General features: G+C 40.4%; 1 protein-coding gene across 1 annotated transcript; it reads right to left on the reverse strand.

Annotated features, from left to right (window-relative positions):
- Positions 1-450: 450 nt before the first annotated feature.
- LOC109088362 (activin receptor type-1B-like) lies at positions 451-20,533 on the reverse strand. The gene is made up of 9 exons (XM_019102516.2): positions 20,325-20,533; positions 5,876-6,115; positions 4,849-5,094; positions 4,543-4,773; positions 4,024-4,191; positions 3,756-3,912; positions 3,522-3,646; positions 3,000-3,130; positions 451-2,652 (listed from the first exon to the last, which is right to left on the reverse strand). Exons 1-9 carry the CDS (start codon positions 20,413-20,415, stop codon positions 2,527-2,529), a joined length of 1,515 nt encoding a protein of 504 aa, XP_018958061.1. The 5' UTR covers positions 20,416-20,533; the 3' UTR covers positions 451-2,526.
- Positions 20,534-22,965: the final 2,432 nt, after the last annotated feature.

A 22,965-nucleotide genomic window follows, 5' to 3' on the forward strand; every position in this document is an offset into this window, starting at 1 on the left:
TTCTAAATAAAGGAATAGTTCACCCAAAAATGAAAATGCTGTCATTAATTACTCACCTTCATGTCATTACAAACCTGTAAGACCTTTGTTCATCTTCGTAACACAAATTAAGATATTTTTGATGAATTCTGATCGCTTTCTGACTCTCCATAGAGAGCAATGTAACTGAAATGTTCCCAGACTCAGAAACGAAGCAAGGAAATCGTTAAAATAGTCCATGTGACATCAGTGGCTCAACCGTCATTTTATGAAGCTACAAGAATACTTTTTGTGCATGAAGTAAAATGCCAATATGGAGAGTACCACGACGCATGCTCTAGTATTTAATCAAAAATGTCTTAATTTGTGTTCTGAAGATGAACGAAGGACTTGCGGGTTATTAATGAGAAGAGTTTTATTTTTGGGTGAGCTATCCCTTTAAGCTACTGGAAAGAGTCAATGAAACCGAAATAAGAAAAAGGATTTATTACTGTATACCATTTATGTACATTATATTAACTAACTCACAAGTGGATTTGTTTTCAATATGTTTAAAATACACATGGAACCTCAGGATCAAAAACTCATATGCATTGGATTGAAAGCATCGGCTACCAAGTCTGAACTCTTATTATCAAGACTAAAATGGACAAACATCAGGGAACTTAGACTAAATTGCCTCCACAAAGTGGCTGTAACTACCATCTGAAACAAGTGTCATTCCTTAAGTCTTCTGCAAAAGTTACATGTTTTACAAACATCTGCAAAATCCAAGTTGTAAGGAAAAAAGCAAGCACAATATAAATAGTGGAACAATTAGCCTATACATTTCTAAGGACAGAATTCCCAGTGTACGATGTACAGCACTATGATATAACAAAATTCAGTCATAATTCTCAGTTATTTTAGCCATTCTTAACATCACTCAATTCGACTGAATCATGCTGCTGTCATCAAACATATTCCAGCTACACAGAGCCGATTAATAAGATATGACCTTGACTGTATAAAATGCACAGGTCAATCAGAAATGGACTGTAATAGAGCCTGCAATCGATTAAATGTTACACATAATACAGAACCCTTGTTCTCCTCCAGCCCTTCAACAAGCATTTGGCATTAATGCCAAAGCTAATGCTAACCTAGTCACATTTTGCATCTACTGTTATACATATATCCCAGATTCCAGTTAATCATTCACAACATCTGCAGATTTCTGACTTTTATCAAGACATTGGTGCAAGTAAAGTTAATAAAGGATGAAGGGAGTAGTGAAGTTGGCATAATGCAGTGTCGCCGTGCCCAGCATTTGGTGGTTAGTCTTGGCAAACCCTAAACGTAAGAATGAGGAAGAAATGTTCAGTAGTATTTATAAATTAAACTGAATGACAACTCTTCAATGCAAGGCAAAGCAGAGCAATATAAATGTTGTAATGCAGGCAAATAGAGAGATGCATTATTTTACTTCAATACTTTACGTGTGTGTCTATTACATCCTTAAAAGGACACTGACTGCAAACAAATAACAACAGTGCAGTTTAACATGCCAACATCCCAGAATAATGGGAATAGAACATACTAAACATTAAAATAAGTTGATTTTTTTAAAAAAAAGCATACTAGTGGTAGTGACTTTCCTTATGACAAAAAAAAAAAAAAAAACAAAAAAAAAAAACTTAATTTTCTCAGTATGCTGACGGAAAACAGGACTAAACAATTATCCCACAATGCATTCTGCAATCACAAAACGGATTTTAAGAACCCCAAAAAAAAACAATTAAATAAAACATACATGCGCGCACACACACACTTTTAAAAGCATTCGAACCCGAAACCACAATAATGGAGTGAGTTTTTAACCAAAACAGCCTGAAGAAAGATAAATTAGCAGGCTGAATTTTACTGGAGTAAATAATCTGCACTTCGTCATTTCTTCCACAGGAACAAAGAAATGCAATGCCACTTTGTCACACAGTCACGGGGTGTTCGCTTTGCTACACTTAGGTTTATACATGAATTGCTAGTCATAACAGGAGGAGACAGTATTATAACATTTTTTCACATTCTCACAACAGCAGTAGAGCACTATATATAATCATAGATTCACACTGGAATATGACATACGGTGTATTAGTGTGTGAGGACGCACAAAAATGAAATCAAAACATTCTTTAAAAAAAAAAAAAAGTCACGGCAAAGTCTATTTATGACGAAAGTGGTGAAATAAAAAGATATAATTAAAATGCCTGTCACAGTTCAATTGTCATTCCTGCCAAAAAAAGAGAAAGAAAGAACTCAACAACAGTAGGTCCATGGAGGGAGGTTGTGCTGAAATCAGCGGTTGGAGGCTCATCCACGATTGGGAACTTAGATGTTGGAGAAATGGAAAAGGGCTGGGATGGACTCAACCTCAGTAGTTTCGTCTAAAGATGGTGAGGTAGGCCTCGTCGCAACTTTTAGAAGGTTCAAAAAAGGGCTAAAACTGGCAGGTTTCTTTTGGCTTAAATCTTTATTCGCTTGTGCGTCTCTACAGGGATTCCGCGTCTTTCAGATCTTAATGTCTTCTTGGACGCTGAGTTGCGAGAGAGTCTTCTTAATCCGCAGAGCCGTGAGCCGCGCCGCTCCGTTGGCATACCAACACTCCCGCATGATCTTCCCCATCACTCTCAGCGCCTGCGGAGAGAAAACCCAAATAAAACAGAGTTTTCCAGCCTCTCTAAGAAGTAAGCTTGCAAATAACAGCTGAATTTAATTAAAAGGCTGTATTTTCACATTGAAAAATCCCAGAAGCATATTGCACTCAAAAATTGCGTTTCAAATTGGCAAGCATGTTTGTGGTGAATGCTGCACCATTATTTGCGTTTTTTTCTTATTGCGGTCTACTGTTATCATCAGTTCCACATGTTCCAGTCCTAGAAGTCATGTATTGACTGAATAAACTGTGGTTGGTCACTGAAAACTTCAACGTTGGAGGGTCATGGCCAAAATAAGCTGTAAAGCTAAACAGTGGGAGTTTTTACCTCGTAGCTCTGCCACCAGTTGGGCACATTGGGCCGTAGTCTCTGATCACACACCACCTTCCTCATCTCTTCTATAGAGGGGTCGGAGGGCACCAGATCATAGTAGGGAAGCTGGTAATCTTCATGGATGCCTGAGAAGATAGTAAAAATGTGAGTTGATAGCTCAATGCAATGTTTTATGTCATATTGCTTTTTTCCAGTTTTGTCAGTAATTTTCAGCAAGTATTTACTAGAAGTTTCATACTCACCAAGCTGTTTTTGTTTGATCAAAACATTTGATCTAAAAATAGTAATATTATGAAATTGTATTGTAGTTTAAAATAACTGCTTCCAATTTAATGCACAGAATTTATTTCAGTGTCACATGACCCTTCCTTAATATGCTGATTTAATGCTGAATAAATGGTACTGAGACATGACACTTAAGACTCTGTGGCTCCTACAGCCAGTGGAAGCACTGATATTAATCACATTTGCTAAGAGATTGTGGGTGGAAGATAATTTAAGATCCTTTTTCCTCACCTCCAGTATTACACCGTCGTGCAATCTCCCAGTAGACCAGTCCCAAAGCGTAGATATCAGCACACTTGAAAGAATCAAAATGCTTCATGTTGATCGTTTCATCTAGTACCTCTGGGGCCATATATCTAAAAGGCAGAATAAATTCACATCAGGTAATGCAGTTACCTTTATAGTTAAATTTAAATGTGGCAGCTGTTAACTGACTGTTGTAGCAGTGCCTGGCAACAGATGTACCTTTTGGTGCCAACCCTCTGATTGGGTGCGATGTCTATAGTATCAGTGATGGACTCGTGCCGTACAGCGAGCCCCAGATCTGCTATGGCACAAGTACCATTCTTTTTCACCAGGATGTTTTTAGATTTGAGGTCACGATGTGCAATGCCTGGTTTCCCTGTGGAAGGAGATCATCGTGACTGAGTTTGGTTTTGGGAGTACAGGATTTGAGAGATTTTACAGTTCAGACGTAGAGGCTGAACAGTCAAACTGACTCATTCATAATTACCCTGTGTTCCCAGGATCTCCATGTGCAGATGTGCCAGGCCGCTGGCCGCTGAGAGTGCTAACTTAATCATCCCCTCGATTGTGACGGAGTAGTGGTTGAGATAGTCAAATAACGAGCCATGTTCATGATAGTCTGACACCAGCCACAGCTGTGTCCATGTGCCATTGTCTATGACACAGACACAAATATTTAAAGAGATTTAGGGATGGAAGCTCTTTATATGTTTGATCAATATACAAAATATATCAGTAATCATGTTATGATGACAAATTATAATATTAAATATTAAAAAGCAAAAATGAAGTAAATGTAATATAAATGTAATAGTTACATAGATAAACAAATAATTATTTTAAATAATTACAATACTATAGCATTAAAATATAAAATGTTTAAACTATAATAATATTTTATTATATGTAATATACAGTAGATAGATAATTAAATGTTTAAACTATATATCAATTTCATTATATGTAAGACAGATAGATAGATCCTTTGACTCCTTGGACTGGTTACCTTTATTATCAGCAGCAATGAAGCCCAAGATGTTCTCATGACGGAGCATGATGGTCTGGTAAATCTCAGCCTCACGGAACCAGGAGCGTTCCTCTCTGGATGAGAAGATCTTCACAGCCACATCCCCTCCTCTCCATCTCCCCCTCCATACTTCCCCAAAGCGACCTTTACCTATAATTTCGTGCAGAACAATTGTCCTGGCCACTGTTCTCTGAACAAACAAGGGCAGACCTGCAATGAGAAAACTCATTAGCACACAAACAACACACTACTCACATACAGGAGGAGGACAGAGGCGCAGCTTACCAGATCCTGAACCAGAGGTGGACAGATCGAAGATGAGATCCTGTAAGGTCTTGTCTTTGGCCAAGTACAGATGATCACAGGACGGATCCTCAACATCGAGTCGCTGCCGATGGTTATAGTTGCGCTGGTGGTACTGGAAAACGAGCACTCCCACGATAAGCAATAAGCAAAAGAGGAAGACCGGGCCTGCTATCACTGCCACCAGCTCTACAGGACCCCAACTGTCATCTTTACCTTGAATAATCCCTGAAAAAGTAAAATGCACTTTACAGGTTGGACCTAGAGGGATGGACCAATATTAAAATTCTAATAATTATTTTCATGCTATGATAAATGGTCAGTATTAAAACTTTATACTATTTTGTATCAAATAAATTGAAAATGAAACACTAAAAATTAAAAGCAAGTGTTTTGAATGCCATAGGTGAAATTAAGCATCACATTATAAATGTACAGAATGAAAATCATTTATTTTAAATATAAAAATTTTGTAATATTGTACTGCATCCTTAAATGTAATATGTGACCCTGGACTACAAAACCAGTCATAAGTAGCACAGGTATATTTGTAGCAATAGCTAACAATACATTGTATGGGTCAAAATGACACATTTTTCTTTTATGCTAAAAATCATTAGGATATTAAGAATAGATCATGTTCCATAAAGATATTTTGTAAATATCCTACTGTAAATATGTCAAATCTTAAATTTTGATTAGTAATATGAATTGCTCATTTGGACAACTTTAAAGGCAATTTTCTCAATATTTAGATTTTTTTTTTTTGCAGCCTCAGATTCCAGATTTTCAAATAGTTATATCTCAACCAAATATTGTCATATCCTAACAAACCATACATCAATGGAAAGCTTATTTATTCAGCTGTTAAAAACGTGACCCTTATGATTGGTTTTGTGGTCCAGGGTCACATAGTTAAATAACTGAATACATTAAAAAATTAAATAAACAAACAAACAAACAAACAAACAAACTTTTGAACACTAGTGTATTTGGCCTGTACTCCTACCGCTGGGAATCTGGAGGCTGATGCTGTTGCAGAAGTCCGTATAACAGCAGTGTGTGTTGAACAAGCCTTCGGCACTCAAGCAGTAGATGGGCTGTCCAGGTGGTACCAGGTTGACACGGGGGATGCAGATCCGAACTTGCTCCTCCTGACTTTTAATATGGGACGTAAAGGCCATGCAGGCCCCATCAGTCTCACAGACATAACCGGTGCTCTCACAGGCAGTGCAATTGCACTTAAGAGCTAGACAGAGGAAGAGAGAGAAGAACGATTAAAATATGACTATGTCTTCATCTTAATGTCAGATTCTAAATGAGGATGTATTCATGTGGATTTTTAGTGAACTGTGCTAACTCAAAATACCCACCAGAGGGCAAGCAAGACCAATATAAGGATGTAAAGAATCACTGAGTAAGGTAACTCAGGCCAGAGGCATTGCATACAGAGTTCAGTTCACTACCAAACTGCATAACATGAAACTGAATCCGCCACTGCAGATCAACCCGAACAGACTGTGTATAGCAGAAGCTGGCATGGGACGGCCTGATTTGGACCCCCACTGCAGCACCTTTATATCAGCAAAACACTTTCACAGACTATCGGGTTATTGCACAGTCATTGAACTCAGTTTGCAATAAATAATGAGCAAGATGATTATATTTGACACATAAGACTTAGTAGGATCAACAGTGCATTCAAATCCAACTGAATGTAGATTTTTATTATACTAAAAACAGAGAGGCAATGTCTTAAAATGTTTATTTATTAAAATAATCTCGAACAAAAGTTTTTTTTGGAGTCAATAGCCCTTTTATTGTCTAATCGCTGAGAATATACTTCACTAAAATATCTAAAAATCTAAATTATTTTCTATTGGCAAGGTCGTTGTTAGATTTTGGATTGGATACATGAAGGAAATTACACTATGTAGTCTATGAAACTGTTTTGCTGATATAAAGACACAATGCAGTTTGAAGTAGAAAAGGGCACATGCTGCGCAGGTGGGGATATCCCTTGACATAGACTCGCTAGAGCCAAGCAGAATCAAGTGAAAAGGTTCCCTATATTTGCATGTCAGCGGACCTGGTTAAATCCCCATGCTCTGGAAGGGAGGGCGTGGCCCAGGTAGTCACTGAATTAGAATGAATGTTCTATAGAATGATAGAAGCGGTGGCAGTCAGCGCTTACTAACAAGAGAACCACATTGAGATAATATTAGTGGCATGGTGCATTGCGAGTCCAAATCATAAAACCTGGCAAAGGGTGTTCTGCGAGGCCCATCCTACTGCCAAGCAGATTTCCTCCATAGATATACCCCTTGCCCATGCCCAGGAGGAAATGATGATTCTTGTGGCGTTGGCGCGCACCCTGATGGGGCAATTTGTATTCTGTGTGTCATAAGCCAGGGCTATCGTGTCCACAACCCAATGAGATTCTGTTTCGATACCAGTAGACCTTTAGTAGGGCTGACACATAAAGAGCTGTTCTGAGAGTTTGAAATTCTTGGTGCGCTTGGTGCGGGCAAAGCAGCTGCGGAAGGGTTTTTTCCCCCATCCACAGGCTCGGTCTGGGTGAAAGCTGAGAGTGTTATCAATTGGCTCCTGAACAGTGCTGAAAGCTCTTTAGGTACATAGCCCTTTGTTGGCTAAAGAATGACTTTACAGTCATTAACACCAAAGCTCAAGCAGGATTCGTTGACTGAGAGAGCATTCAAATCCCCAATCCGCTTGACAAAAGCAACACCAGCAGAAGCCTTGTCTTGAGAGAGAGCACCTTGAGTCCGGCTGACTGCAGCAGTTCGAAAGTGGGGTGTGTCAGGGCATCCAGGACCAAAGTCAAGTCCCAGGAGGGGATTGTGGTTGGTAAAAATTTAACCACTAAACTACTAGCAGAACTGGCTCCTTCTCCTGTCTGATTCTGCACAGCACCTGATGCAGGATTTTCACTAGAGGAAAAGCATACTTGTGAGCTCTCGGCCAAGGGTGGACGAGGGCATCCACTCCCAGAGTGGAGGGCTCAGTCATGGAAAAAAACCTTGGACAATGAGTGTTCTCCTCTGATTCGAAAAGGTCTACCTCTGCTCATCCGAATACATTCCAGATCATGCTCACGGTCTGGGGGTGAAGTCTTCACTCTCCCTGAGTCACTCTTTGCCTGGATAACATGTCCGCCCCGCAGTTCAGGTGGCCAGGGATATGGACTGCGCGAATCAGTAAGAGATGCTGATCGGCCCACAGTGTCATGCTCGTCGTGAGCGAGAGAAGAGAGTGAATGCCTCCCTGGTGATTTATATACGCTGTCACTGACATGTTGTCCATGCGGATGAGACCATGCGTGTGATGAACATGCATGTGATGCCAGGTGAACTGCCTTGAGCTCCAGGCATTTTGTGCCATTTTTTTCTCCTCTGCTCTCCAAATGCCAGATGCTGGATGGCTGTCGCAGAGGGCTCCCTAGCCTGTGCATGAAGCATATGTTGTGAACTTTTCTCTCACAAATCTGACCAAGTGGGACACCTTGTGCATAGAGAGCTGGGTCCATCCAAGGGGCCAAAGTCTCTAAACATCTGCATGTTACTAATATACACATCGAACCCGCGTGCCAGACTGATACAGGAACGCGTATCTTCAACCATAGTTGAAACAGCGGCATCTGAAGCAGTCCCAAGTGCCACACCATTGAGGCGGCTGCAATCAGACCCATAGCTCTCTGAAAGCATTTTAGGGGACGTGACTTTCCCTCTTTGAACACCGCTAGAGAGTTCATGATGGTTTTGAAGCACTCCGGTAGCAGGTGGGCTTGCATAGATATAAAATCCAGACTCACACCCAGGAAAGGAATATTTTACGTGGGATGCAGATGGCTTTTTGCGCATTGATTGTGAGTCCAAGACACTAGAGGTAGCTGATGAGAAAATTCCTGTGGTTGCAAAGCTTGCTCACTGAGGGAGCCATAATTAACCAGTCATCTAGGTAGTTCACTACTTGCATTCCCATCAATCGAAGAGAGGAGAGGGCTGCGTTCATGCACTTGGTAAAAGTGCGTGGAGCTAAGGAGAGGCCGAAGGGGAGTACCGAAAATTGATAGGCCACTCTCTCTAAAGCAAATCTCAGAAAATGCCTGTGATGTGGGGCTATCTGGAGAAATAATCATCCTTTACGTCCACTGAAATAAACCTGTCCCGGGGCTGAATGAGCGATAGGATTTGTTTCAGTGTAATCATTTCGAATGAGCGTTTTGCTAGAGCAAATGACGGAGATCTAGGTTAGGGGGAAGACCGCCGTCCTTTTTTGGAACTAAAAAAAACAGCGGCTGTTAAAACGGTCTTGTTTTAATTTGGTCTTGTGTTCCTTGGGAGGCACAAACTCCACAGCTCCTTTGGCGAGGAGATTGTGTATTTCTTCTCTTAGAACTGAAGCATTTGTGGCTTAAACTTACCACATTACCACGACGTTGAACCAATGTGGTCTGCGTGCAAACTGAAGCGTTTAACCACTTATTATAGTGTTCAACATCAGCTCTGATATACCTGGTAGCATTCTCCACGCTTCCGCAAACTGTGAGAGAGGCTTCAGCGTGATAGGAACTGACAGCTCGCTACTGAGTGACAGGGGGCTGTGAAGGATGTGAGTGTGAATGACAGGGGGAAGAGGACAAAAGCTCTTTTCATGAGTTTGTTTGGTTTTTATTGCACAAACATTTGGAACAAACACAGAACAACATTCTTTGACCTCGCCCTACGCAACTGGCGGGGAGGCGAGGGGAACATGCAGAACACAGCCTCTTTTTGCTGCTGGGCTGTCGCTGTTGTTGATTGTCAGACTCCTCTTCCCCTAAAATCCATCAGAAACATGACTGGTCATCCTTAGCCGGTTTCCCTGATGTGTGGGGACCATGCTGCTTGGAAGGCAGGTATCGCCGATGCCACGAGTCCTTGGGACACACCGAAGGCTCTGGCTGTGGCTGGGGCTTTGGAGCTGTATCGGCTCCTGGTCCAGATGAGGAGCACTGAGCGTTTGAGGAGTGTGAACGCACGGGAGGTGGCTGACCGGTGCATTTTGGTATTAAATGCTTCATCGCCCTCGATTGCTTTTGTGCCTTGGAGAATCGCTCCACAAGGGATTCCAGCGAGCTACCAAAAAGCCCTGAAGGATTGACGGGGGCGTTAAAAAGTACGGCCTTTTCTGCAACCTTCATATCTGTCAGCATTACCAAAGACCAGACTACCTATGGTGGGGCCGATCGACTGTGCCGTCATCTTAGTGGCTCAAAGGGCAAGATCAGTGACACTGCGAAGCTCCCTAAAGATTTCTGGATCTGGACCCTGTTCGTCTAGGCACTCAAGCATCTTCGGTTAGAAAACTTGATGATTAGCCATAGAGTGGAGGGCTGACGCTGCCTGGCCTGCTGCCATGTATGATTTTCCAGCAATCGTTGCAGTGGTGCGGCAGGGCTTGTTGGGGTGCACATCTGCAGACTTTACCCTCAGCAACATGGAGGAACAGTGAAGCGCCTTGATGCCCTCCTCAATCAGCAGGAGTTTTGTAGAGTAGATTGGCGCCATCCACAGATGTCAGAAGTGCAGAGCCGAAGACGTGGGCATGAGCCGAATACGGGGCATGCCACAACTTGGACACCTCTTTGTGCACTTTGGGGAAAAATGGGGTGGGCCTTTGTGGGGCGGCCGCACAGCATAGACTGGGCTGAAGAAACCATTCGTCCAGCCTGTTCCACTCGGGTTCCGTGGGAGGGGACCAGCCTAGGTTGAGCTCTTCCACCACCATAGAAGTGATGTGGAGCAGCACTTGATCTATGTGACAAGGCTCATAAATCTTGCTGTGCTGAAAGTCGGAATTCTCCACACGGCTGGACCAGTCGCCGGACTCTGACGCTGCAGTGGACATCGCATCTTCGCGGTTCTCTTCCTCTGGTGCACCAAAAGAGATGAAGTCGCCATGCTCTTTGGGGGGGGTGGAAGTGGGGTTCTATTTAATTCACTGGAGAGAGACGGTCTGGAGAGCACAAGGCACGTGGGTGCTGCGCCGACGTGAGCTCGCTGCTAGCAGTGCTGGTTTCCATGACCAGTGGCCGTTGCTTCTTTATCTGCAGCTCCAGCGGAGCGGCAGAGGGGAAGGATGGCAGATGGGGGGGTAGAGCCATTGCCGAGCATGAGGGCTATCCTTCTATGGAGAGTCCTGACACTTATGGCATCACAGTGAGGGCAGTTGAGCTCCTCAGTGGCAACTTCCCGAGCATGAGGAACACTGTCGCAACTTTGCCGGAACACTGAAGAGGGCTGAATATATCCACTTTTGCGATGACTCGACGACCAAGGAGAGACTTCCAAATAATTGAGGTGAAGGAGAAAGATTTTGAGGGAAATGGCACCAAGAACTGTGTTATAAGAGGCACCATGCCCCCCAATTTTCACGTGCTTGAGTGCCATTGGCCATCGTTAAGCAAATCCGGCTTCAGTAATCTAAGTAGAAAGGTGTTGCCCCAATGTCTCAGCAAAGTTGTATGCAACGTCGAGAGACATTTCGAGAGGACCTCAAAATATCAACAAATATATCTGTATATCACTATCACTAGAGATCACCAGGTATGTTTACATGCACTAATTTCCGTCAACTGGAATACATCTAATCAGATTTAAGATTCTAAACCTTGATGACATATCTAAAAAGAAATCTTCTGACATTCATGACATTCATTCATGAAGAGTTTAGCAAATAATTTGTAAATATCCAGTTTCATCCACTGACTATTTCGAAAATAGTCAAGAAAAAAAGTACTGTCGAAGTACCATTGAACAGATGGTAAGACTTTTTAAGAAGCTTGGAGTATACATGCAATAATCTATAATACTAAAGTAGAAAATGAAAAGACTTCCATGGTAACACCTTAAAAAAAAATGGTTACATCACGGTACCTTTTTGTTGCCTAACCTTAAAAGCCTTTGGGCATAAATAAACTATATCATTAATCTTCAGGGGCATTCAAATGGCCCAGTGATGGACGAACATCTCGCCTTTTGTAATTTTTTTTTAGATCTGTCATCACCATTGTGTATTTTTGTGTCTCTTCAGCAGATCAGACAAACCCAGACAGGATGTGATGACGGCTGGTACACAGACGGTCAAGGGTGACCGAGGTCATGCCATGAGGGGTGGCGTTCATACTTCACCGGCGCACTTGATTTTATCAAAGCTGCATACAATGGCAGACCACTCAAGTCAAATTGCAGTGGTTTTAAAATAATAGGACTTCAGACGCTTGACTGCTGATCACAACAGGGCCCACCAAGGGACAAAAAGCACTTTAATGCCCAGTCTTTTCTGGGCCTCCCTGTCATGAACGTTCTATTCTAAACTTCTCTTCTCATTTTAATGCTTTTCTTTCGCCTTTCCCACATGTTCAGGTCTCTGTTTTTACTTTGTAGTCCTACTGCCACTCATCTCGCTCCACACACACTAAATTGATTTGACTCACTACGCTTCCTCCCACAGTTTTTCACACACAGGTTTATTGCACAACTTATGACATGCAAGTGGCGGAACCACACCCTGAACAAGTGTCAACTACGCTTTTTTCACCGTGTGTATTTGTGTGGGGGTGTGTGTATGTGTCAAGTGTCATAGGGCAAGAAAGGGAGTGTGTGAGAGTGTGTGTACTCTTTATAAATCTTATAAAGGCTGTGATCTAACAGACACCGAAGGACACTGCCAGTAACCGTTAGTGGAGCAGATCCAAGTCAACTGAAGTTCACATGCACAAGGAATTTCCTGCAGATTACACGGAGGTAACCAGGCCCTGATAGTGAGAGAAAAACAACCCGGTGCCATAATAACCCTCTAATGGAGCACACACAATATCATTAAATCACTGGGCAGCAAATAGAATGACCGTAATTGCTTCATAGTCTCTTTCTAAAGAGGTCTGAGAAAATGCAATGTAGATATCACATTATTCATAATCAGGATGGATGACTATACTTACAGCTGAAGGGTGTAATTTTATGGTTAAAACGCTTAAAGGAATATTCCAGGTTCAGTACAAGTTGCTCAATCAACAGCACTATAATGTTGATTAGCACAAACATTTATTTCTACTTGTCCCTCCTTTTGTTTAAAAAAAGTGAAATTCTGGGTTGCAGTGAGGCACTTAGAATTGAAGTGAACACGGCCAATCCTTTAACATTAATATACAATAGTAAAGCCACAAGATGTAAACAATGTTTATTAACGGGATTTTAGTGTGGAAAAAAAATACTTTCTACTAACCCTTTTAGTGTAAAATTATCTTCAGTTTTATACTATTTCATGGTCATGGAAACATAATGGCTAAAATTACAGTAAAAATGGCTAGAACAACTTAGCTCAAATATCACAAGTTTTAACAGAAGATTAATTGTAAGTGATTTTATATTATCAAAAGCATCACATTCAAACACCCCTATTCACTTTCATTGAAAGTGCCTCACTGTAACCTAAATTTCTGCCTCAAAAAAAAACAACAACAAAAAACTTAAAAACAACAACAACAAGGACAGCATTAAGCAACTAATGTAATATGCAGAGACAACTGTAAGTAACCATTCGTAGACTGATTTAGCCAAAATGTGGCAAAAAAATTTCATCTGTTGCACTATCAAAACCGTTCTGTTTGAGAATCCTGACCAGTCTGACAAAGTTAAACTGACTCAACTAATGGTGTGATTTGGAGGCAGGGCTACCCTTTTTGTCGACCAATGAAAGATGAGGGGCGAATTCGGGAATACCCGTTTAAAAAAACAATCATTAATTTCACAATTCTGCATGGTGACAGAAATTACAAAGTTCTTTTTTTAAAATAACCATCAAACAATAAGGATTCCAGAGACGTCACAACTGTACAACACAACACTGGATTTATGTCAGTCCAACAGCCCATGAAACCACAGTTTCAAAATCACAAAGCCTCTTCAAGTCAACCATTATATGCATGTATAATGTGGACATATTTCATATTCCAACATTTTTCATAGCTGAGAAAAAAGAAAAAAAAAAAACTCAGCATGACATTTTTCCATGATATCAATATGCCAACATTAAATTATATCAGAGGATGCTATATGACAATATGTGTGTGAAATTGTGTATTTTAAGAATATTGTGTGTTCACTGAATGTAACTCTTTGGTGTTGTTAAACAAAGTTGTTACGAAGTGTATCTTAGCTATTTTGTAATGCACGTTAAAGATCTTAATATGAACGATTCCTCCATGTGTATATATTTTAATTTTTAACCTCATAATTTTTTATGAAAGTGCTGTAACTCAATCTTCTGGTGAAAATGACAGACTTCTCTCTGGTGACATATATTTTGGACTTCTCAAATCATTCAGTCTGCTTATCCCCGCTCCTCCCCACGTCTCAACATCAAATGGATTGATCCAGCTCCCAGCCCTACAACTTTTATTTTGTAATAATCTTTTACAATCAGATGTCTGTCACAACACAGGAGAAAAGCTATGTTGCTACATTCATTGCGACTGTAAGCTCAAGGAGCATTTTTTTTGTATCTTACACTTACATTTTTTATTTTTTTTTTACTGATAGCTATGCATGTTTCCACCTCAATGTAAAAAAAATTAGACAAAGCCACATTGTGCGCTATTAAGGCATAATCATGAGATTTTTTACCATACTTATTGTGACTAACTTACTAAACCAAACCTTCCACAACCACCAAATCACTTATGCTACAGAAACCCAACACTCTTTCCACTCCAATTCCTGCAATGCAGTCTGTGAAACTTCAAAAAGACCAATCAAAGTTTACGCAAAGCTAGTCGACAACACGGCATGCGTGGCTCCAAATATGCGGCAAGGGAGCGTGAGCGGTTCAGGCCAAGCGAGGTCTTGTATACGCATAATTGGTGGCCTTACACTGGGTCTTTGTGTGGAGATTAAGGGGACATGAGGAGGGATTGGGCGGGTTGTGTCTGGACAAAGGATGGGAGTGGGTTGAGCGGTGGAGGATGGGGGAGTTACTGTTAGAGTGGCTGGGGGTAGGGGACTCCCCTGACATGCTTTTAAGAGCTGCCGGTGAAACAGATACGCCAGGACAGAACACAGAGAGGTAACAGAGGGCGACTCACAGAACCCCCAGCTGTGACGGGATTTCGGCTGAGGGACTAGCTGCGACAGACCTTAAAAGCCTAGTCTAGACTTGGCTTAGCCCAACAAAAAAGGGGGAATTCAGTAAAGAACGACATCAAAATCACACTGCCAGTGTGAAGTTCCTATCATTCCATTCTTGTTCAGACAGGAAATTAAAACCACTGCGGGAAGACGTGAATGAAATCGTTGCCATTAACAGTGTGCTTGGCTGATCAGAGCGGGGCTCATGGGAAGTCTTTAGTCAATGATGAAGCCACAAACAACTTCACATTACCGGCACTGTGACTAAAGCCTTCACTATGGAACACAAATTTCACAACCTCTCCTTCAAGAGTACCAGCTGTCCATGTTGGGGGCAAAGCGAGGATTAAGAGCTGACAGGGTTTGTGGTTTAAACACTCAGAGGCAAATATTGCCCCCTGCAACACAAGCAGTCCTCTCATATCTATTACAAATAGATGGCCAGAGCAGTGGAGGTATTATCTCTTGCTTCACCTCCTCTGGATAATGAAAGCCCATCATCCTCCTCTTCTAACAGGGTGCCAGGGGCTACTGAGAGCGGGCAGACTGAGAGAGTGCAGTTACCCAAGATGCATAGAGCTGAAATGAGATCCACTGAGCACCCAGACAGGGAGCTGATTAAGACATGCCGACGCCACCAGACAGAGCACGCACACACACACACACACTCACACAGACATGCACTCTAAAACACACGTCTACACTCACAAAATCAATGCAGTGAAAGGAAGGGGAGCTTCTTCAGAACCCTCATGGTCAAATAACTCATCTGGTCCAGAGGCATGAATCAAAAAATTAGCTTTTTTCTCTTTTAAAGGGCAGCAGACTCAAACCATTTCATGCGTCAAAAAAAAATAGAGTTTTTTCTGACAAGTATAAGAGGTGCATTACTTTTAAATAGATACACTACCATTCAAAAGTTTTTAAAAGATTTTATAGTCTCCTTTTCTATATTCTATTTTTATTTATTTTAAAATATAATTTATTCTTCAGTGTCATATGATCCTTCAGAAAGTACTCTGATATGCTGATTATGTGCTCAAGAAACATTTCTTATTGTTATGAATGTTGAAAACAGTTTTTTTATGAAAACTTAAACCAATTTTTCCAGGATTCTTTGATGAATAGAAATTTCAAAAGAACAGCATTTATTTAAAATTTAAATTGTTTGTAATAGAAGTGTCTTTTTACTCGAAAATGAAAAATCTTAAAAAGACACATTGCTTTTACTGTTTTTAATGGAGCTTTTTGGAACTTGATGGTTGAGCTGCATAACGACGCTTCATAACTGTCTGATGGAAATATAATGCTATATGGGTTTGGAATGACATGAGGGTGAGTAAACAATAAGAAAATTATACCTTTAAGCTTATAACAATACAAAATTACCCTTATATATAAGAAAATAAAGCTGCAAGATAATGATTTTAGTACTAAGGGGAAAAAGTCAATTAAATGTACTATTTCTAAACATCTACTATAAAGTAGGTCATACAAAGGTCTGTCTCTCAATGTAATCAGTACTGCCCGCCGGTCATTCAGGTCATTAGCAAGGTCATTAATGAAGCAGAGACCAGCTTCAATCGGCTGTGACCGTGGACTCAACCCCAGCAGCCGGCCTCCCCAGACACATACTCGCACGCACACACACTCCACATGAACCCACATATCTTTCTTTGCTACACTTTCCGTTCTCTGATCTTATATACAAGCACACACATGCAAAACATGGCTTAATGTGCTCCCTTTCATTTCCATAACGGCACTCTCAAAGCACCTGGAGCCCTCCTGCGATACAGGCTTCAAAAATATACTCCATCCTGCCTTCACAACACAAGTTCAGAGACTCTGAGGATCAGAATATCTGTATTATAATTGTATGCATTAATAAACATCTAAAAATTAAAAATGTACAAGATTTAAAAATTTAAGTAAGAGTTCACATCCAAAACATTTGCATAATACTCACCCTCAGAAAAAACGAGATGTAGATTAGGAGAAATGTAGCATTACATCACCCTAACCAGTGGATCCTCTGCAGTGAATGGGTGCCGTCAGAATGAGAGTCCAAACAGCTGATAAGAACAACACAATAATCCACTTCAATCCATCAATTAAAGCGGTGAAAAAGTCCATCCCCTGTTGTCCTGTCACATCAAAATTCACTGTATTTATTTAGAACTGTTCTGGACTGTTTCTGCTTCTAAATGTTTGATTTGTGCATATTTCTCTCCTGATTTAGACAAGACAAATTTTCATTGGAGAAAGATTTACAAAGACACAGCTTTTCATTTCACAAGACATTAATTGATGGACTGGAGTCGTGTGGATTACTTCTGAATTATTGTGATGTTTTTATTAGCGGTTTAGACTCTCATTTTGACAGCACCCATTCAGTGCAGAGGATCCATTGGTGAGCAAGTGATGAAATGCTAAATTTCTCCAAATCTGTTCTGTTGAGGAAACTCATCATCATCCTGGATGACCTGAGGGTGAGTACACTTTCAGCAAATTTTCACTTTGGGTGACCTATTTCTTTAACTCACTTTTTCCACTTTGCGGCTGTTATGAGAATTGGAACAAATTAATGGTCATTTCTTGTAAGCAAGTGAGTCACTCATAAAATGTGAGTTTGAATGGGTTATTGTGTCATTCCTGAAGAGTTTTTCACCAAAGTAAATGTAGGAGAGCAGGGACTTAATGCTTAAGTCTGGTCTGTGTGTGAAGGGAAAAGAAAAATGTGCGAGAGAATGAAAGATGATGAAAGCGACGCACCCTGCCTCACGGCTGTCTGCCTAGCTCACAGTGCCCATATCACATTGCTGTTGTTTTCTCACACAGGCCTGCGAGAAGCGTCACACAGACATCTAGAAGCTCGAAGACTCACGACAAGCCAGTTTATCAAAAACAAACAAAAAAAACTGCATGCTTACTGAGAAACTAGGCAGTCAAATTGCAAGTCCAGAGCCTTGAAACATTGAATCGCCTCAGACTGCTTGGTTTCAGCAGCACCTCAATGGAATAATTACCATAACATGGCTGGAGTCGCCAATCTGTTTCATTTCCACTAGTCTGCGTCCAACTACCGGCAGCTGTGCAAACCCATCACTGGCAGCCCAAAGGCGCCTCTCGCGCTACAATCCGCTCACTGTAGAGTCTGACATTGAGCTGACCCAGTCAGACGTACTACAGGTGGGATCTGTCTGTTTAGCATTTCCTATCAAAATCTATTAGCACATTTGGCAGCATTTTGTCCAACACAACCATTTGTGAACAGTGGGAGCGTTGCTTCTCGGAAAAAAGATGAGTCACCAATTAGAGATCACAGATTGCTGAACTTTCTCAAATTGTCGATGAAAATGGCCCCTGCTGTGTTACATTTCATTACACAGTCTTCAGTGATATGTCTGGAGCACAGCCAGTTTAAATGGCGAAAATGTAACTACAAATTTTAAAGACCAAAAAATCCACACTCATTAGTATTCTAGTTGATCACACCACAAAAACGTGGCCCAGTTTTCATACTATATTTTGTTGACTTCTCAAAATCATCTGAACAACATCACACTGATTTGCACAGTTTTGTCCTTCCTGAAAATCTCATTAGTGTTTCCAAGCACAAACTGTTATCGTGCTGTGCCATGGAACCACAGACATGTTTATTTGTGCTGTGGATGTAACCACCATCAGTTTGGCCATACAAAAGAAAGGCAGACTCCCTTGACAGGCCACTGAAAAGGGCTCATTGCCCACATTTCCATTACAAAGGACCAGACTCCAAATCTGACTTGAGTCTGAACTTGCTGAATGACCAGCTTCCCATCGTACTCTACAACAAATATGTACTTGCCAGGGGTTATAAAACATAACACTGGTTTTCTAGAACCAGTTAAATATGTGAATAAATTAAGAAATTTGCAATATTTTAGGCCTTATGGCTTGGCAATAGCAATGGGGTCTATGAGGACTGTTTTTTTCGGCTTTTGAAATACACAATGCTGATTAATGTTAAGAAACACCACCAGACTGTTTTGTAAAGGGTGTATAACAGAGAAAGATGTGTTGTGTAAAAAATTTTTGTTATATTATATAATGTGTATACAAACAAGGCTGGTCATTTTTAAATGAATCACTGGAATTCATGTTGAGTTACATGTCACAACTAGTAATAGGAACTTAGACTCATTTCTGTGAATCGGTTCTTTTGAACATTTTCCTGATCTTAAAAGTTCTCTTTGTTATTAAATCTGTATAAAATGAAAAATCATAGAAACATGTCAGTCATCAACAATGGATGGAAGTAAAGCATCAAAATAAAAAAATACAAATATCCAAGGATTAACCAACACCTTATATAATTTCAGGTTTAAACATTTTTATTAACATTATTTTTATTACTTGAAGTAAAAAAAAAAACACCAAGAAAATCGAATACAAAAACGATTCTGATTCGGATTAATTTAGGTCATGACAAATAGCTTTGCTAGGAACATTTTTCTAAATGGAATACCTATCATTGTCATGACATATTTACGTCATCATGTGGTTCCTGAAACTCTGGTATGGTATTATGTGCTGCACAAACATTAAAGACGCTTCGGTCGATTCAACGAGTCTGTGAGTTTGGAACCGATTAATTGAAAAGATTCGAATCAGAAGCGCGATTAATTTACGAATAGGACATGGCTCCTCACAACGTGCAAACCACAGGGAAAGGTTGGCATTGCAAGTTTATTAATGTAAGTTTTAAGTTTTGCAACATCTGACGTCAGTTATATGAAATCAGGTGAAATACTGGAGGTTTGAGCAAATATGCCACACTTCACCGTAAGGTAAGGGACAGCAGGCCTGTATGTAAACTGGGAAAAGTTTATATAACCAAATACATTACAGTTTATATATATATATATATATATATATATATATATATATATAATGTATTTAGCTAATGTTTTATTAAAAAGGTACAACGAGCAACGCGGTTAAATCCTAACCTAACAGACGAACCTAAGAAATGATACCTTCAAACATCATGCGGCGAATAAAGCGTAATTCAAAATACAACACTAGTTATATATGAATAAGAAATTATTTACGATACAGATGACTGGTTTACAAACCCCAGACACAGCGCCATGATGAGCGCCAGGCTGCCCCGTCCAGCACAACACAGCACAGCCTGGCCACACTCTCTCCACACACCAGCAGCCTATCAAATAAATAAATACACACAGAGAGAGGTGACACACACACAAACACCCCACTCACCATCGCCGACCGCTATTAATCCACACAGGGCGAGCAGCACTACATCAGTTCGTCGTGGAAGCATGACTGCAAGATTCCCATCTCTTAGCATTAATGTATTCGTTGTGTGTGATATTGACAAGCGAGCGAGACTTCCAACACAACCACAAACCAACCAACCATACACCGCCTGCCAGACTCGGCTAGACAATAGTGGGTTAAAGGGGTGTGACTAGTTTTAAAGGGGAGGGCTCCACGCCTGGGCTCCTTTGTTGTGGTGAAATGTCTCTTTACAAGGACTCATTTGAGAATTGGCCCGATGGTCCTGTCTGTAGTTGAGGTCTCATCAGGTTTGTTTTTATTTATTCTGTGTCATATGTTCCAGAAATTTAGCTTGTGGCTTTAACATGGACGAATTAAGACAAGTAACACTCATTCTTGAAAACTGGGACAAAACTGTTTACAAATCAGTGGGGGAAAAACCCCCAAAAAACAAAGTTTATAAATCAATGAATTATTTTGGGCTGATCTATTCAGATGTATTAACACATTAATTTTTTTTTCTTACAAAAAATGTTTTTCCTTGTCTTACTCTCTCTCAGAATGTGGGTCAGTGCTGGTAGACGCCGAAAAGGTTTTATCAATATGAATAATATTACAATTAAAATATATATATATAATATATAAATGATCTTGAAGTCATTTCAATAAATGATTGATTGAGAATATAGAATAGTTTGAACTGATTTTGATTTTTTTTTTATGTTGTTGATAAAACAGCCATAATTGTGATATCACATTTATTAATCACAGGACTTTTTTATTCTTATTTATTAAAATGTATTTAAAAATGTAATAAAATTATTTAAATTAAATTGAAAAGGTGTTGCAATAAGAAGAAAATTAAAATAAATTAAAATTAAAACTAGAATGTTATGTCTCATTTTTCAAGAATCAGTGATGAGTAAATCATAAATCATAAAATGTGCTGTACACACACATTCATTATTACAGAATAGTTTGTTTAATGAGAGAATTCAAAAAAAAATTTTTTTTAATGAGAATATTTTAAGGTCTGACGTGTATGAATGCAGTGACACATTTGCAGTTTTTGGATCACGTCTTAGTAGTGATCCAGCAGGAGGTGTTCACTATTCTCCAGAGTCTCAGCATTAATAATTTGACTCCAGAGCCAAAGTTACCTTTTTGAGCTGGACCCACATTGTGCGATGTGTGTGTTCCAAAGGAGCTTACAGAACCCCTGTGAGCAACACGAAAAGCATTCAGGACTCCCACAAAAACCGCAGCATGGGTTAAGCTTAAGAGACCTCAGACCCTCATAACAAATCACTGATTACAAAAAAATAAGTTCTTGACTTAATCTAGTATGAAAAAGGAAACTTCGTCTTTAGGGAAACAAGTCAAACATATTCCTATAGGAGTGCTCTGGCTTCTGCCAGGACCTCAGGATGTTTACTTCCTCTAAATAGCAGGGCAGAGGAGAACTTGTGATTTTAATTTTGAGGAATAAAGAGACATTTGATGCACTCAGTATTTGTCCTCTTAATGGCCACATGACACGAGGAGACTCTCGGTTAGTGCATTAAGCCATATGGGTACATAAAGAATGATGTACAAGACCTAATCTAATTACACTGAAATTCCTTTCAAGTTGCTCTCAATGCAAAGGTCAAACACAAAGCGTTTAGTGTTGCGGCCTGCAGTCTTAAACCTCTTTTGTTACCATTAACCTCTTTGCCTTTGCTAGACTGCATACTAATCTGGCCCCTGACTGTCTATTGTCTAAAAAGTAGGGTCATATCTTTCAATTATCAATCCACATATTTCAGCAGGGCGTTCATATCCGAGTTTTCCAAACAAAGGCATGTGGAATGGGTCCGCTCTGTGTAAAATGTCACAGCTGATAGAAGGACACAGTTTCAGAGGAGTCTGGCCTACCAGAGCAAGGCATTGATACTCTACTCAGCCACTGTGCGCCTGGTAAAAATAACCCGCTCTCCGTCTAACCGGACAGGCAGAGTTGGGGAGTTATCTCCAGCAAAGCCCCCTCTCTGTGCTCCTCCACAGATGGATATAGCAAGGGCGCAGATATAGATAAACAGGCAGACAGAAATCAATGCCCGTCCTCTCACTCCGCCATGCAGTCTGACAGCAAGACAAACGCGACACGCTGAAGGGAAACTTTGGCTCAGGAAAAAAACCGAGATAAACATCTTATAAATATCCATCAATCAGTGGAACATCTGCTCTTTTGGCCTTCTCTGCGTGTTGGTGTGCGTAGGAAGGGATTTATACTGGAAAGACACCCATTTGGCAGTCTCGGTTCAGTGAATAAGATACGTGAGATATCTATTTGCACCGGGTAAATATAGGTCTGTCTGAAACATGATAGTGAAGGATGCATTCAGTATTGTATCCGTGAAATGTTGTTCAACAACACAGAGGTGTGTCTTGGTAGTTCCCGAGGGGTATTGGGTCTTTTAGTATCTCTCATGTCGAACAACAATTCTTTAACGATTGCGAGATTGCGTGGCTTGTAAGACAGGATACACATTGTTTATGGTTTATAAGAAATGGATTGAGGCAAAAGGAAATAGATCCCTCATATCTTCTAAAGTGACGCTGCTGTATACATTAACCA

Source organism: Cyprinus carpio, chromosome B23, assembly GCF_018340385.1.
Source record: "Cyprinus carpio isolate SPL01 chromosome B23, ASM1834038v1, whole genome shotgun sequence".
NCBI classification, from domain to species: domain Eukaryota; kingdom Metazoa; phylum Chordata; class Actinopteri; order Cypriniformes; family Cyprinidae; genus Cyprinus; species Cyprinus carpio.

Coding starts and splice junctions, on each gene's coding strand:
- LOC109088362 (XM_019102516.2), bottom strand. CDS start 20,415: ATGCTAAGAGATGGGAATCTTGCAGTCATGCTTCCACGACGAACTGAT. Junction 4,774..4,848: donor CACCTCTGGTTCAGGATCTG/GTAAGCTGCGCC, acceptor TTCTCATTGCAG/GTCTGCCCTTGTTTGTTCAG. Junction 3,131..3,521: donor ACGACGGTGTAATACTGGAG/GTGAGGAAAAAG, acceptor CTATCTTCTCAG/GCATCCATGAAGATTACCAG.